The sequence below is a fragment of the Oryx dammah genome, unplaced genomic scaffold, assembly GCF_014754425.2.
Source record: "Oryx dammah isolate SB20612 unplaced genomic scaffold, SCBI_Odam_1.1 HiC_scaffold_9, whole genome shotgun sequence".
Lineage (NCBI taxonomy): Eukaryota > Metazoa > Chordata > Mammalia > Artiodactyla > Bovidae > Oryx > Oryx dammah.
The window spans coordinates 17,013,589-17,031,393 of record NW_024070193.1 but is presented as its reverse complement, the minus strand read 5'-3'; the positions used below and the strand labels follow the sequence as shown (position 1 = coordinate 17,031,393).

Here is a 17,805-nt window from a genome sequence, read left to right as displayed (position 1 = left end):
CTCCTGAGAAAAGACCCTAATGCTGGGAAGGTTGAAGGCAGGAGAAGGGGACGACAGAGGATGAGATGGTTGGATGGCATCACCGACTGTATGGACTTGAGTTTGAGCAAGCTCTGGGAGTTGGTGATGGATAAGGAGGCCTGATGTGTGCAGTCCATAAGGTCGCAAAAAGTCAGACATGACTGTGTGACTGAATGCAACTGAATTGATTAGAGGAGTGGTGGACATGTGATTGTATACATTTGTCAAACTCAGTGAACTATATGTGTAAAATTGGTATTGTAAGTAAATTACATCTCAGGAAAACCGACTTTAGAGAGCTAATGCATTATGAAGGCAACCTGTTAAGTGATCAGGTTCATGAATTGTGAAGATGGCATTATTAACACAAAGTAATATGACTATGCTATTATCTGGAAATGTACAGTAAGCTTCAGAAATTTAGCATGGTTTCCTCAATACTAATTTTAATATCTAATTTATTATATGTAAAGTGCTAGTTAGCAGAGATTCAAGAATCATCTATAGTATGGAGCATCCTTCTAAACTCTCTGCCTAACATATAGCAATTACCGCTGCAAACTACTGACCTTCATTTCAGGCCCACCCTCTCATTTTGCTTTTAGTACCATGTGTGTATGTGTTAGTCACTTAGTTGTGTCCAACTCTTTGTGACCCCATGGACTGTAGCCCACCAGCCTCCTCTGTCCATGGAATTCTCCAGGCAAGAACACTGGAGTGAATTGCTATTTCCTTCTCCAGGGGATCTTCCTGACCCAGGGATTGAACCCAGGTCTCCAGCATTGCACTGAGAGACTTCACTTTCTTTGTTTACAGTGTTGGACTTCCCTGGTGGCTCAGACGGTAAAGCGTCCGTCTGCAATGTGAGAGACCTGGGTTCGATCCCTGGGTTGGGAAGATTCCCTGGAGAAGGAAATGGCAACCCACTCCAGTACTCTTGCCTTGAAAATCCCATGGATGGAGGAACTTGGTATAGGCTACTATCCATGGGGTCGCAAAGAGTCCAGCACGACTGAGTGACTTCACTTTCACTTTCTTTTCTTTCTCCAGCATTACAGGCAGATTCTTTACCATCTGAGCTATAGGGAAGTCCCTTCTATTGATACCATAGGTAAGCTGTACAAAACCAAGCTATCTGCATCTCCAAATTTCTTACTTTTCATAACCCCATGACTTTTACACAAGCTGTCCTCTGTCTATGATGTGCTTTATCCCTTTGCCTGCATAACCAAAGGATATTTATCATCCAGGATCAGACTTTTTATTTCCTTCACTCAGTTCAGTTCAGTTCAGTTCAGCCACTCAGTCATGTTCGACTCTTTGTGACCCCATAAACCTCAGCACACCAGGCCTCCCTGTCCATCATCAACTCCCAGAGTCCACCCAAACCCATGTCCATTGAGTCGGTGATGCCATCCAAGCATCTCATCCTCTGTCGTCTCCTTCTCCTCCTGCCCTCAATCTTTCCCAGCATCAGGGTCTTTTCAAATGAGTCAGCTCTTCGCATCAGGTGGCCAAAGTATTTGAGTTAGCTATCCCCAGAGCCTCCTATTTCTGCTTATAAGACTAAAGACACTGCATTGTGAATATCTACTATTTACACAATCCTCTTTGGGGGCGGCAATAAATATTGCTTCTCACTTTTTAAATCTGGTAATTAGCAGAATTATCTGGTACAAAGACAGTATTTAATAAATGCTCAATGAATATTTCCAAAAGACGTATCTCATTCATACTGGGTTGGCCAAAAAGTTCATCCTGGTTTTCTGTAATATCGTATAGAAAAACCCAAATGAATTTGTTTGCCAACTCAATATTTTATAGTTTTCAATACTCAGGAGTAAAGGTATCGTTTCTTCAATACTCAGGTATCTCTTTCAATACTCAGGGAAGAAGAGGAGCAGTGCTCATCTCCACTTGCAAAAAGCACTTAACTGCCTCCTTTTCTTGGCAGAAGACAGGGAATGAATGAATTTATCGCAGCTTGGTGACTCCCCCAGAGATTTATTATAAACAGCCTACAACAGAGGAGCACAAAACAAGAAGACCCAGAAATACCGACAGTTTACCAATGTATTTAAATTGACAGTAAGTGTGTTTTTTGTTTTTAAAGGTGCAGAGTTACCTAAGGATTTCTTTTGCTCAAACATATTCTAATGAAGCCCAGCAACGGAAACAATGTACAAATTTGTAAGGTGAACCAAGGGCTAATACTGTCCGGGCAGTACAAGGTTGGTGCACTATTGAAAGCAGTTAAAGATCATGTCTGACAAAGCTGACAGTTTACTCTAGCCAATCCTGTTTTTGAAAAGGTTCTTACGTCAACTAGATAAACGAATGTATAGAAATGTTAGTTATCTTTTCAATCTGAAAAAGGCAAGTATTTAAAGCAACCAGATAAGAATGTTTTGTTCCAATACTTATATTACTGAGTGTATATACCACAGCCTTGTTAATTAAATTAAACTATGAGCCATGCCGGGCAGGGCCACCCAAGATGGACGGGTCATGGTGGAGAGGTCTGACAAAACATGGTCCACTAGAGAAAGCAATGGAAAACCACTTCAGTATTTTTGCCTTGAGAACCCCCTGAACAGCATGAAAAGGCAAAAAGACAGGACACTGAAAGATGAACTCCCCAGGTCGGTAGGTGCCCAATATTCTACTGGAGATCAGTGTAGAAATAACTCCAGAAAGAATGAAGAGACGGAGCCAAAGCAAAAGCAACACCCACGTGTGGATGTGACTGGTGATGGAAGAAAAGTCCAAGGCTGTAAAGAGCAATACTACATAGGAACCTGGAATGTTAGGTCCACGAAACAAGGCAAATTGGAAGTGGTCAAACAGGAGATGGCAAGAGTGAATGTTGACATTCTAGGAATTGGCGAACTAAAATGGACTGGAATGGGTGAATTTAACTCAGGTGACCATTATTTCTACTACTGTGGGCAAGAATCCCTTAGAAGAAATGGAGTAGCCATCACAGTCAACAAAAGAGTCCAAAATGCAGTACTTGGATGCAATCTCAAAAATGACAGAATGATCTCTGTTCGTTTCCAAGGCAAACCATTCAGTATCATGGTAATCCAAGTCTATACCCAGACCAGTAATGCTGAAGAAGCTGAAGTTGAACGGTTCTATGAAGACCTACAAGACCTTTTAGAACTAACACCCAAAAAAGATGTCCTTTTCATTATAGGGGACTGGAACGCAAAAGTAGAAGTCAAGAAACCCCTGGAGTAATAGGCAAATTTGGCCTTGGAGCACAGAATGAAGCAGGGCAAAGGCTAATAGAGTTCTGCCAAGAGAACACACTGCTCATAGCAAACAACCTGTTCCAACAAACAACACAAGAGAAGACTCTACACATGGACATCACCAGATGGTCAACACCGGAATCAGACTGATTATATTCTTTGCAGCCAAAGATGAAGAAGCTCTATACAGTCAGCAAAAACAAGACAAGGAGCTGACTGTGGCTCAGACCAGGAATTTCTTATTGCCAAAGATTTAAACTGAAGAAAGCAGGGAAAACCACTAGAACATTCAGGTATGACCTAACTCAAATCCTTTACAATTATACAGTGGAAGTGACAAACAGATTCAAGGGATTAGATCGGACAGAGTACCTGAGAATTATGGACAGAGAGGATCATGACATTGTACAGGAGGCAGTGATCAAGACCATCCCCAAGAAAAAGAAATGCAAAAAGGCAAAATGGTTGTCTGTTGAGGCCTTAAAATAGCTTAGAAAAGTGAAAGGCAAAGGAGAAAAGGAAAGAAATACCCATTTGAATGCAGAGTTCCAAAGAATTGCAAGGAGAGATAAAGAAAGGCTTCCTCAGTGATTAACGCAAAGAAATAGGGGGAAACAACAGAATGGGAAAGACTAGAGATCTCGTCAAGAAAATTAGAGATACCAAGGGAACATTTCATGCAAAGATGGGCTCAATAAAGGACAGAAATGGTATGGACCTAACAGAAGCAGAAGATATTAAGAGGAGGTGGCAAGAATACACAGAGGAACTGTACAAAAAAGATCTTCATGACCTAGATAATCACGATGGTGTGATCACTCATCTAGAGCCAGACATCCTGGAATGTGAAGTCAAGCAAGCCTTAGGAAGCACTACGAACAAAACTAGTGGAGGTGATGAAATTCCAGTTGAGCTATTTCAAATCCTAAAAGATGGTGCTGTGAAAGTGCTGCCCTCAACATGCCAGCAAATTTGGAAAACTCAACTGGACTGGAAAAGGTTAATTTTCATTCCAATTCCAAAGAAAGGCAATGCCAAAGAATGCTCAAACTGCTGCACAATTGCACTCATCTCACACACTAGCAAAGTAATGCTCAAAATTCTCCAGGTCAGGCTTCAACAGTATGTGAACTGTGAAATCCCAGATGTTCAAGCTGGTTTTAGAAAAGGCAGAGGAACCAGAGATCAAATTGCCAACATCTGTGGGATCATCGAAAAAGCAAGAGAGTTCCAGAAAAACATCTACTTCTGCTTTACTGACTATGCCAAAGCCTTTGACTGTGTTGATCACAACAAACTGTGGAAAATTCTTCAAGAGATGGGAATACCAGACCACTTGACCTGCCTCTTGAGAAATCTGTATGCAGGTCAAGAAGCAACAGTTAGAACTGGACATGGAACAACAGACTAGTTCCAAATAGGAAAAGCAGTATGTCAAGGCTGTATATTGTCACCCTGCTTATTTAACTTATATGCAGAGTACATCATGAGAAATGGTGGGCTGGATGAAGCACAAGCTGGAATCAAGATTGCGGGGAGAAATATCAATAACCTCAGATATGCAGATGACACCACCCTTATGGCAGGAAGTGAAGAAGAACTAAAGAGCCTCTTGATCAAAGTGAAAGAGGAGAGTAAAAAGTTGGCTTAAAACTCAACATTCAGAAAACTAAGATCAAGATAGCATCTGGTCCCATCACTTCATGGCAAACAGATGGGGAAACAATGACAGACTTTACTTTGCGGGGGGCTCCAAAATCACTGTGGATGGTGACTGCAGCCATGAAATTAAGACGCTTGCTCCTTGGAAGAAAATCTATGACCAACCTAGACAGCATATTAAAAAGCAGAGACATTACTTTGCCAACAAGATCCGTCTAGTCAAAGTTTTAGCTTTTTCATTAGTCATGTATGGATGTGAGAGTTGGACTATAAAGAAAGCTGAGCCCCGAAGAATTGATGCTTTTGAACTGTAGTGTTGGAGAAGACTCTTGAGAGTCCCTTGGATAGCAAGGAGATTGAACCAGTCCATCCTAAAGGAAATCAGTGCTGAATATTCACTGGAAGGACTGATGCTGAAGCTGAAACTCGAACACTTTGGCCACCTGATGCAAAGAACTGACTCGTCTGAAAAGACCCTGTTGCTGGGAATGACTGAAAGCAGGAGGAGAAGGGGATGACACAATGAGATGGTTGGATGGGATCACCGACTCAATGATCATGAGTCTGAGTAATCTCTGGGAGTTGGTGATGGACAGGGAAGCCTGGTGTACTGCAGTTCATGGGTCGCTGAGTCAGACACGACTGAGTGACTACACTGAACTGAACTGATAGTATCATATCCTAAAATAGAGTGCTAGCAGGTATACAAAAAAGGATTTGGGGGTCAGAAAAGTTTGGAAAATACTTGGTTAAGAGACACTGAAAGAGTTTTTATCTTTTTAAACCACAGTCTTTCTCAGAGCTTAATAGACTTTGTGTCCATATAAAGAAACTACTTTGGAAAATGCTGCTGTAAAGCCTTCTATGAAGCACTTTAAAACAAACTGTCCTCTCAAAATTCATCCAGAAACACTATTACTGTCATATTGCCATGAATCAAAGACAAAATTAATGATAAGACACAATTTTAAAGTTTTTTGGGTAGTGCAATGTGGCTGCAGAAACACTGCCATGCTAAACGTACACATGTATTGTAAGCTAAAGACAAAGTTTCAGAAATGCTAAAACCTACAAAACAGATGTGGTGAGGAAAACAAGGTGCATGCAAGAGAAAAATACACAATTGCCTGCTGTAATTACAATATTTTATTACAAATTAGAACTAAGACTATACAACCTACCATTACATGAATTCTTTCTCTTTTATCTTATACAGATGATTTATTTTGCTTTTGAGTTACTATATTTACTTTATGGTATACAGTCAGCTCCTTCTATTACCTCTTCACACATACACTACTTAAAGGACCAACGTTGACTTTGATAAGTTTAAAGACTCTTTATAATACTTGATTGGGAGACTGAAACTCCAGGGGTATACTGGAGTCTGGTTCTATCTCCTTTTCTGCATTGAGTAGGAAGGTCAATACTATACTCCACTGGAGTGGTTTGAAGGATTTCTTGAAATGATCAGCAGTAATAGGAAGCAAAAGTTCAAAAAACATTAAAAAAAAAAAATCCAAATGAGTAGTGTTCCTAGGTTGGGAAATTATTCATTTAATTGCCATGTGACTGCACATGAAAGTTACCAAATGTTCATTCTGGTACTTTTTGCTACATAAAGCTTCTATTCCAAGACTGTTTTTTTTTTTTTTTTTTTTTTTTAAGTTTAAAAAAGAGATAGAGCTAGACAAGTACTCATCAGATTTTTTTAAAAATACTTTTTTATTTTAAAAGTTGAGTATAGTTGAGTTACAATGTTGTCTTAGTTTCTGGTGTATAGCAAAGTGATTCAGCTATGCAATTATATACATATTCTTTTTCATATTCTTTTCCATTATAGTTTATTATAGGGTATCAAATATAGTATTGCAATACAATATGACCTTATTGTCTATTTCATACACAGTAATTTGTATCTGCTAATCCCAAACTCCTAATTTATCCCTGCAACATCCCTTTTCCCTTTTGGTGACCAAAGTTTTTTCTGTGAGTCTGTTTCTGTTTCATAAATTCATTTGTGTCATATTTTATTTAATATAAATTTATTTAATTGGAGGCTTTATTACTCTACAATATTGTAGTGGTGTGTCATAGTTTAGAGTCCACATACAAGTGATACCATGTGATATTTGTCTTTCTCTAATTTCACCTCATATGATAATCTCTAGCCAATCCATGTTACTGCAAATGGCAGGATTTAATTCCTTTTTATGACTGAGTAGTATTCCACTGTGTATATATGCCACATCTTCTTTATTCATCTGTAAATGGTCATTTAGACAGCTTCCAAGCCTTGGCTATTGTAAATAGTTTTGCTATGAACAATGGTATGCATACATCTTTTCAAATTATAACTTTTACCCAGATATAAATTGGAGTGAGATTGCTACCTTCATATGACAACTGATTTTTTTAAGGAACTTTCATACTGTTTTCCATACTAGCTGCACAGATTTATATTCCCATCAACAGTGTAGCAAAGTTCCCTTTTCTCCATACCCTCTCTAGCATTTGTTATTTATAAACTTTATAATGATGACCATTCTGACCACTGTAAGAGTTGTTTGCTTTTTTATAATTGAGTTGTATGAAATGTTTGTATATTTTGAAAATTAAGCCCTTGTCGGTAGAATCACTTGTAAATATTTTCTCCCAGTAATAGGCTGCCTTTCCTTTTGTTTATGGTTTTCTTTGCTGTGCAAAAACTTGTAAGTTTGATTAGATTTCTTCTGTTTATTTTGCTTTTATTTCTGCTTTTGCTATTGCCTTGGGAGACTGACCTAAAAAAAACACTGGTATAATTTATGTCAGAGAATGTTTTGTCCATTTTCTTTTCTAGGAGTTAAACAACCTTTGCAGAAGAGACTGTCTTAAACTTTTTTTTGAATCGATATTCTATCAACCTCTCTTCATCTATCAGCTGGAGTTCAATGATTAACAAAAAAAAGGAAAATTCTCTTTAACTATTTATCTCAGGTATAATTCCTATAGTAAAGGTAGCACAAATGCTTTCTTCTCTCTCTTTATCTACCTGTTTTCAGAATGAGAAATAAGTCCAGAGGTGACCAAATCTTGATGCCAACTGTCTTGCTGTTCACACTGTTCGCTGAACCCAGGGTTCAGCCTCTTAGCTCTGGAGCGAAGAGGCCGGAAGAAGGCGCGAGGGGCCATAGGAACTGCAGACACATTTCTTCTCTCCTGGCTGGCACTGCGGCCATAAAACAGCCTTTCTCCTGGCTGATGCAGCAGCCATAGCAGCAGCCATATCATAATCATAATGTAGCCATAACATAACCTCATATAACATAACTGTGATATCACTCCAATGAAGCCCCAATGCAGGGGCAGCTGGCATTTTCATGGTGAAGCTCACACAGGCATACCACACAAAGTAGCCCATGACCAAGTGGGTACCTCACGACGCACATGTGCAATGCTATAAGCGATCTCAGCTGTTACAGAGCCGTGCAGTCATTGTTTACAGAACATGGGGTGAGAGGGAGTGACAGCATGGGGTGAGACAGCCTGACTGGCACCACCTTGTTAATTTCCCATACTGCCCTGGACTCAGAGTCAGCTCTCGCTCCCAGGAATCCTGTTCCATCTATTTATTTGCTGGGAGGAATCCTTCTTACAGACATGTGGATTAATTTGCTACTTTATTTCTCTAGCATACTTGGGAGTGATACTGCTTGTTTATTTTTTGACTTGGTTTGTTCTTTGGCTTTATCTGTTCACTCAATACTCACTGAAAACCTGCTGGCTACAAATGAGTACGCTGGGAATGATGGGAAAAACCAAGAGGCCTATGACGAACTTCCTTGCCCTTGAGCAGATTTCAATTTATTATAGTTTGTAGAGAAAACTAGAAATATCTAACAACAAAGGGGAAAAAACTCATAAATGCTACAAGGCACTGACGGAATCTGAAATGGACAGGGCAGAGAAGGATTTATGAAGAGGGTAAAGAAAAAAACAGAATTTCAAAAGCTGGAAATGAAAGGAAAGGCAGAAAGAGTGGCATGAGCAAAGAAAAAGAAAACAAGAAGGATGTGAGAATTGAACAACTAAGGTGGGCACCTGGAGAAGAAAGGAGGTAAAGAATATATTTCAAGAATCTTTAGGGGCCAGTCCCATGCTAAGCACACTATACATGCTAACTAGTTATGATAAACTAGATAAATAGTTTTTTATGTTCCATTTTACAGCTGAGGTAACTTAAAGAAGCTAAGGTAACCTGCTTGAGATCTCATCTATGGCAAATGGCAGCGCTAGGATTCAAAAGAATTTTTTCTTCCTCTTACCTCTAAGTAACACTGTTTAACATATATTAAGGGAAGTAATGGAAAAAATCAAACGATTGAGTTGAGTTCACATTTTTGAGGGCCTCAAGTGTACAGTTAAGCATTTCAGACTTTCTTCTACAGCATGACACAGCCACTTGAGACTTCTAAAAGCAGGATAATGACACCAACAGAGCTGTAAGAGAAGAATATTCTGGAGGCAGTGGGTTGGGAGAATATGGTGGCCAGAAGTGGACAGCTACTATAACACTCTAGGTTGGCATCTGGAAAAACAAGTAGAAGCAGGGAAAGAAGGCAAATGTCTAGATGACAAGTGCTGAAGGTAAAGAAGAGACAGGATTCAGAAAAGATACCAATATTCTGTTTACAAAATGAAAGAGCAAAAAGTGAAACTGAAAGTTAGTATAATGCTCTGGTTTGAAGGCAGAAATTAAGCTTTGTACGGAGCAATTATAAGGTGAAAGGAGGACATTTAAGAGGAAACAACCAAGCAAAAAGCTGGAAATACATGGACAGAACCAGTACGTATAGAGTCACAGCAGACAACGTAAGTAGGAAGTCTTAGGACTTGAGGATAAAGGAAAGCCCATAAAATAGTTGCCAGAAACTTAATGGAGCAGAGTTCTTAAACCTAGCTGCCCAAAGCTTTTTAGAATAGGTATGTTGAGGCCCCACACCTAACAAGTCTCCTCCTTAGGGCTGAAGGGTGGGATCCACATGTCTATAGCTTTACCAAGCTCTGCAGGTAATTCTGGTGCATACCCTGGGTTGAGAAGACATTTTTTAAATGAACAAAAGAAGACTGCCATGACATCAGAAAGATTCTCTCAGTCAATCTGGCACATTCTTTGTTGACTCAGCTTTGTGTTTTCCCTAGAAGCTGTAAAGTGGAAGTGTGTAAAGCTTACGGTGAAAGTTTCCAAGAGCTGGAAACAAGCAAGACAGCACAGCCCCAAATCAAGGAGTAGTCTAGAAGCTGGTGAGTATACCTCTGAAATGCCACTGGTAGGTTGCAAAGGACAGATGGGTAAAGAAGCCTCAGCAGAAGCTACTGAGAAAGAGAAGCAAACTAGATGGCGAAAAAAAAAAAAAGGATGTACAAATAATTGGCAAGGGTTTCAGTAATAATTAAAGCACCGGATCCTGAGTTAAGCACTTCATGTCCACTCTTTCAGTGTTCACAGTGATTGCTGTGCCACAATGTGAACACTGAATATCATACCCCAAGCCTTCAGATGGTTAACAGTATCATGAATCCCACTTTATAAGATGAGGAAATTAAACCTTAGACAGGTTAAGGAGAAGTAACTGAGACATAACAGAATAAAAAGGGCAGCAAGTAACAAGAAGGTTGCCAATACCCCATCGTTATACAAGCCTCCAGATTAGGAGGAAGGCTAATAAAATCTCAGCTGAGATAAGGTGGTAGAGGGAACCCTTGTAAAATGGCAGATAAAGATTTATGACACATTTAAAAAATTTACTCAACCATTATGTGCCAGTTTAAGCAGGCAAGATTCTGCAATAAAGACAGCCATACTGCTTGTTCTTGTACAGCTTACAGGTCAGTGAAGGAAGCAAACATTTGGAGGGGCTGAGCACAGTGTGCAACAGAGACGTGGAAGGGCACCTTGTCCAGCCTACAGAGGTTTATGGGGGAAGGAAAAAATCATGTGCAAGGGTTTGAAGGCCAGAAAAGACAAGATATACTGTGGGGAGTAAAAGTAATTCAGTACAACTGCAGCAAAAAACAAAAGGAAGATACCACTGACCTTACTCATAATAGACCCTTTGCTCCCAGGGGCTTAATCCAGGAACAGAAGTGGGTCAAATGGGACCTGGACTGAGGAGCTAACTGGAGTTAGCAATATATGTGAATTTTATATAACTAAATGGTCCCAAGATCTGCAAGAGGGTTACTATAATGTACGACCTAGAAAACTCATGCCATCTGGGCAGCTTGTGGCCCTATGAACAGAGAAGTGGCCAGCAGGCAAGTTGTTAAGGCTCTCATTCCAGAAGGATCTGACAGGTTGGCTTTTTCTCTTTCTCCCTCCTCTCCCTCTCTGTCTGCCCCCTACCCCAGGCTATTACAAAGTCATCCTATTTGTTGGCAATAACATCTTATATCTACAGGGCAGAGTATTACTAAAGTGCTGACCAACAGATCTTTTCTGTGAAGCCACACTATGCAGAAAGTAAAACATCAAAATCAGCTTGTTTTGGAGAGACGGGAACAGAAGAGACACTAACATGAACTAATACATTCAGTCACACCATACTCATAGCATTTTTAACAAAAATACTGATTTATGCATATACACAAATATAAAAACATTTATATATATTGTATGTACCTTTAAAAAATTTCCTCTTACACATAATTGTTTTATACAAATGCACAATACGTCACGTTCTGGAGGGGTTCTACTGCAGTTTTGCTAGCCTTGCCCTTTTTAATTGGCTCTCAGCTCCTTTACTCCTTCTCTCCAATCATACTCCAGAAAGATTCACATTAATGATTAGTGTGTGTGTATATATATATATATATATATACATTCTTCTATGTTTTCCTCCCATGTTCATATAAGCATATACAAACACATATGTATATAGGCACATGTACAGGGACTGAGGAGACTTTTTAAAAATAATGAAATTATGAAAAGTAATCCTTTTCTCACGTATTAATACATCTTACAGAAATCCCTGCAATTCATACAATCCTAATATATTCTTTTTAATACCTGCATGAAGGGCAATTTAAAAATTATCCTTCCACTGTTTTTTATCCTATGCACACTGATGAAAAAAATCCTTCTCATAGATCCACACACATTACTTTTTATCATTTCAAGTGTCCAATTTGATATCCTTATTATAAATGTGTTCAAAAACATTAGAGAGCGACCATTAGAGTCTCAGAGAGAAATGGAAATAAAAACAAAAATAAACAAATGGAGCCTAATTAAATTAAATTTACAAGCTTTTGCACAGCAAAGGAAACCATAAACAAAATGAAAAGACTGGGAGAAAATATTTGCTACATCTTGCATCTTGCTACAGACAAGGAATTAGTTTCCAAAATACATAAGCAGCTCATATAATTCAATAATAAAAAAGCAAACTACCCAATCAATAAATGGGCCAAAGACCTAAACAGACATTTCTCCAAAGAAGACATACAGGTGGCCAGTAGGCACATGAAGAGATTCTCAACATTGCTAGTTATTAAAGAGATTCTCAACATTGCTAGCAAATCAAAGTAACAATGAGATATCAACTCCCAAGGGTCAGAATGGACATCATTAAAAAGTCCACAAATAATAAATGCTAAAGAAGGTGTGAGAAAAGGGAACCCTCTTACACTGTCGGTGGGAATGTAAACTGATGCAGCCACTATGCAAAACAACATGGAGATTTCTTTAAAAACTAAAAATGGAGTTATCATATGATCCTGCAATCCCACTCCTGAACATATATCTGGAGAAAACCATAAGATGTGGTATATATACATAATAAGATTACTCAGTCATAAAAAAGAATGAAATAATGTCACTTGCAGCAACATCAATGGACCCAGAGATTATCATACTAAGTAAGTCAGATAAGAGAAAGACAAATATCATATAACACTTATATGTGGAATTAAAAAAAATAATATAAATGAACTCATTTACAAAACAAAAACAGACTCATAGACATAGAAAACAAACTTATGCTTACCAAATGGGATAGCAAGGGGAAGTTGGGGGATGAATTAGGAGCTTGGGATTAATATATACACAGTACTATATATAAAATAGATAAACAACAAGGACCTATTGCATAGCACAGAAAAATATATTCAATATCTTTTAATAATCTATAATGGAAAAGAATCTGAAAAACAATGCACACACATACACACACACAGAAAACTGAACCATTTTGCTATATACCTGAAACCAACACAAGATGGTAAATTAATTATACTTCAATTTTAAAATATCTTCAAGAATTTAATTGATATAATAAAAGAAAGCCCAATTGAGCACTGTTGTCCATGAATTCATGTTTCATGTAAAGGGTATTATACCACATACATTCTTTGGCAATTTTCTTGAGATAATGTTTAAGGTTTATCTTTATTGATATACACAAACTTAGTTCTTGCATTTTTACAGGTGTGTAGCATTTTGGCTATTTTTCTTTTTTTTTTGGCTATTTTTCTTCTGTTTTAATTATAATTTTTGTTTTTCTTTTCATCCTATTTATTTACAATTTTTACTAGGAATAACTCCTGAACTTGATCAACTGCCTTTTCAACATCCACTGGTTCTACAGTACATATGTCTCAACTTTATTTGGTGCATGATGTTGACATATTTCCTCCAAATTGAATTATCTTTGCATTCTTAAAGTAAATCCTACTTTTGTTTATTCTAGCTTCACTTCTGAATTTACTACTGTCCTAACCAGAATTTTTTATCTATTGTTACAAATGAAATTACAGGTTTTTTCCTTTGTATTTTATCTGTATCAGAATTTGGCACTAATGAAAGGCTGCTGGCTTCTTTAAAGGATTTTCAGAGCTTCTCACCTTTACCTATATTGGATTATTTACACAACACTGAATTTACCTTTTTTTTAATAAGACCAAATTCAACTTTAAATGTATGTTTCTAGTCAATTTTTAATAACTTTTTTAGTCTCTTAAAAAATTAACTTGAAAGTTCTCTACATCTTGGGGTAATTTTGCCAGGAAAACATTAATTTACTCTTTTTTTTTTTTTTTGCCAGTTTGGCATGTCACAGTCTCTACGAATTCTTTTGGTATATCCCATATCTGTTTATATCTCCTTTCTCATTCCTTGTATTTTTTAACCTATAAAGGAATCAAGGCTTATGAACTACCTATTTTACTGTTTTGTTTTAAAGAGCCAGAATTTGGGTCTGTTTACCCCTTCTAAATTTTTTTTGTTCATTAATTTCTGCTTTTCATTTTTCTTCTTCCAAACTTCTTTTTCTTGTTCTTTTTTTCTAATTTATTCTAAGTGCCAAGTTCCTTCATTGTCTTTCTTTTTTAATAATGGAAAAATTTTAGATTGTCAACTTTTATCTGAGCAAAGGATTTAATGTATTTTGGTAGCTAAGTCTCCTTTCCTTTCCACATAGTTTGAAGTTCCATTTTTTATTTCTTTGATCCACCAGATATCTGATAGTGTTGCACAATTTCAAAAGGATTTTCCAACTGATATAATGTTTAGCATAGAGGAACATCTTTTTTTTTTTTTTTAAAGCATATGCTTAAATAGTAATACTCAATTCATGACATAGCTAAATCTCAAGAGGCCATGCATAAAGTAAGTCAACTTTTTCAAGTGAATTTAGTGCCAAAAGAAACATTTTAAATGATGAAGAAAATTTTCTTAATTTCCTTAAAGTTGCCATAAAAGATATGTAAATTTTCAAAGAAGCCTGCAAGAATTGATGTTGCTGAAATAATACTGTACTAACACTTAGTCTCAGTTTTCCTCTCAGCTTTCTACAGTATTTTCTAAAGTGTCCTGCACAGCAAGATGAGGAAGAAAAGTGGAAAGGAGTCTGGAGTTACCTACATTCAGTCAATTACCCCTTAGAGACCTGCCCATTTGTTAGCATGTTAAAACCTCTGAGATGTCTTGCCTACCTTTGGTTAACTAAGCTTTTCCTAAATGTATCTGATTACCTCACTCTTCTGCCAATTAACACCTCTTAATTCTCTTTGAGAAATGCAAGACAAGAAAATAGATATTCCTTGGAGAGAAAGACAATGTAATTAAATTCTGCCTTCTCTGGGTTATTCACAGCTGGCGTTCAGTAAATGTTTGCTGAATGACTCGGTAGCAGAGGAGATGTGATAGGGCAACAGGAGATACCAGAGTGTCCACTGCAGCTGTTCTCAGTATGGTTATACAGAAGTGGAGTTCTCTTAGTAAGAAGTACTCAAAATTTTACATCAAAATACAAATTTTCTTTTCTATTTTACAACTGTAAATGAAAATTCCTAAGACATTGGCCCTGCACACATCCATGTATCAAAACCTAACACCCTGAGAAGGCCAACAAAACCCAACAAAAATAATACTGCAGTTGTAAATGTATACGCATACATACATACAGGGCTTCCCTGGTGGCTCAGACGGTAAAGAATCCGCCTGCAATGCGGGAGGCCTGGGTTCGATTCCTAGGTTGGGAAGATCCCCTGGAGAAGGGAATGACAATCTATTCCATCCAGTATTCTTGCCTGGAGAATCCCCATGGACAGAGGGGCCTGGCAGGCTACAGTCCATGGAGTCGCAAAGAGCTGGGCATGACAGAGCAACTAAGACACATATATTCACATAAACATCACCATCACACCTGTATTCCCTTGTCTACTGTGCAAAATGTTAGAGGCTAACAACTTCGGGTATTCAGATCAGAGGATGCTCAGAGAAACGAAAGGAAAAACTTACCAATCATTCCAGTGTGCATACTAAACTATGACAAGTGGGACTGCATACTTTTGGTTCCTATTTTTTTAGTTTTATGATTCAGTCATTATAATTTCAGGCATAAACTATACAGTGAACTAGCTAAGGGCAAAAGGCCTCAGAATTGTAAAAATAATCTAAATTTATTCAGCCACAGAACTTCTAATTTCAGAAACTGAGACATGAAATTTCACATTTGTAGTAGCTGCCTACAGAATTCTGATTCTGTTTGGGGCAACAATGAACGCACAACCAAAGGGATAAGTCATAAATGATCTACGCTAGTCAAGGATCTCCTGCTCCCCTTGGTCAGGTAACTTCCTTCCCAGGCTTCTTTGTAACTAGAGCTAAAGCTATATACATGACCCACCCATGTAGCCAGTGAGTGAAAGGAATCCGCTGGAATAAGTCTATGAAAGATTGTTCTTTCAAACATAAAAAGAAAGTCACACTAGAAGGTACTCTGTCCCCATCTCATCTTTTTTGCCTAGAACACTGGTGTGGGGAAAATCATGCCTGGGGCTGAAGCCATCACCCTTAAACCATGAGGTGACAAGTAAAAGCTTAAGAAACTAACACATAAAGGACAACAGGCTGGGAGGACAGTAAGATCCTGGATTATTGGTAACATTATGGAGTCAACTGAACGAAGTCTGAACCAACCTATTTCCAGGCTTATTGTTAATAAGTTAATAATAGATATCTTTATGGTTTGGGGCTTCCCTGGTGTCTCAGAAAGTAAGGAATCTGCCCAGAATGCAGGAGACCCAGGTTCAGTCCCTGGGTCGGAAAGATCCCCTGGAGAAGGGAATGGCTACCGGCTCCAGTATTCTTGCCTGGATAACTCCGTGGACAGAGGAGCCTGGCAGGGTACAGTCCATAGGGTCACAAAGAGTCGGACATGACTGAGTGGCTAACGTTTTCACACTCATCCTTATGGTTTAAGCTCTTGTTGGTTGAATATAGTGTCACTTCAGCCAACTGCTTCTTAACTGACACAGCAGTGCCCTATGTTTTGGTGCTGTAATAAAGATTATAAACTATTTAATATTTCAGAATTGAAAATTTTAGAAAAGCAATAGGAAAAGTGAGACACTCAACATTTCACTGCATGAAATGTCACAGTTAAATTGCTTTTACAAGCATGAAATGTTTTGTTAACATTAAACAACAGAATAAAAAATTTAACAAGACAAACAATAGGAAAAATCGATCCATACCCGTACCTTTCCGTGTGTTCTCCGTCACATCTACCCCAAACTGGATAATGTCACCGGAAAGAATTTCACATGGTGGACTTTCTTCAGAGCCTCGACTCAATCTCTGGCTATTTATAAAGGTACCATTACTACTTTTAGTGTCTTGAAGATAAAACTGCAAAAATAAAATTTAAAAAGAGAGCCAAAGATTAATAGTAATAATTTCAAACCTACTTAAAAAAAAAAGTACTTCCAACTTTGCAAACTACTACAGGTGAATTTTTTCCCCCTATCAATTCAAATTGCTTATTTCAGCTAAGATTTTCCACTATATATAAAATCAGAACTTTAAAAGTGGGAGATTTAAAATCCAGTGGGACAAAATGGTGTTATCACTTCAGAAAACAGTTTATAAGGTCCTCAAAATGCTAGAATGTAAAGCTAGCATATGACCCTTCAATTCCACTCTGAGGTATATACTGAGAAGAACTGAAAACACATGCCCTCACAAAAACTTCTACACAAATGTTCACAGCAGTATTATTAATTAGAGCCCAGAAAAATGGAACCCAAATGTCCATCAACTGATGAATAGGAAAATAAAATGTAGTACATCTATATGAATTATTTGGCAATAAAAAGTAACGAAGTACTGATTTATGTTACAACATGAATGAACTTTTAAACATTAAGCTAAGTAAAAGAAATCAGTCACAAAAGACATATGTAATTCAATTTATATGAAATATCCAGAATAAGCAAATCCACAGAGATAAAAAGCACATTAGTGGTTGCAAGGGGTTGAGATGTTAGGGCAGAAGAGGGGAGGGGTAGGGTGGGGTGAAGAACTGCTAATGGGTAT

General features: G+C 37.9%; 1 protein-coding gene across 38 annotated transcripts in view; it reads right to left on the bottom strand.

Moving 5' to 3' along the window:
* LOC120867962 (sarcolemma associated protein) overlaps positions 1 to 17,805 on the bottom strand; it is a 157,833-nt gene that overhangs the window by 72,830 nt on the left and 67,198 nt on the right. For 23 of the 38 annotated variants that reach the window (XM_040246472.1, XM_040246438.1, XM_040246436.1 and 20 more), the window contains exon 2: positions 16,971 to 17,118. In XM_040246472.1, the coding sequence (XP_040102406.1) occupies positions 16,971 to 17,118 (148 nt within the window). Of the gene's footprint in view, positions 1 to 16,964; positions 17,119 to 17,805 lie in introns of all 38 variants that reach the window. The other 15 variants (XM_040246437.1, XM_040246435.1, XM_040246457.1 and 12 more) reach the window with 1 other exon arrangement.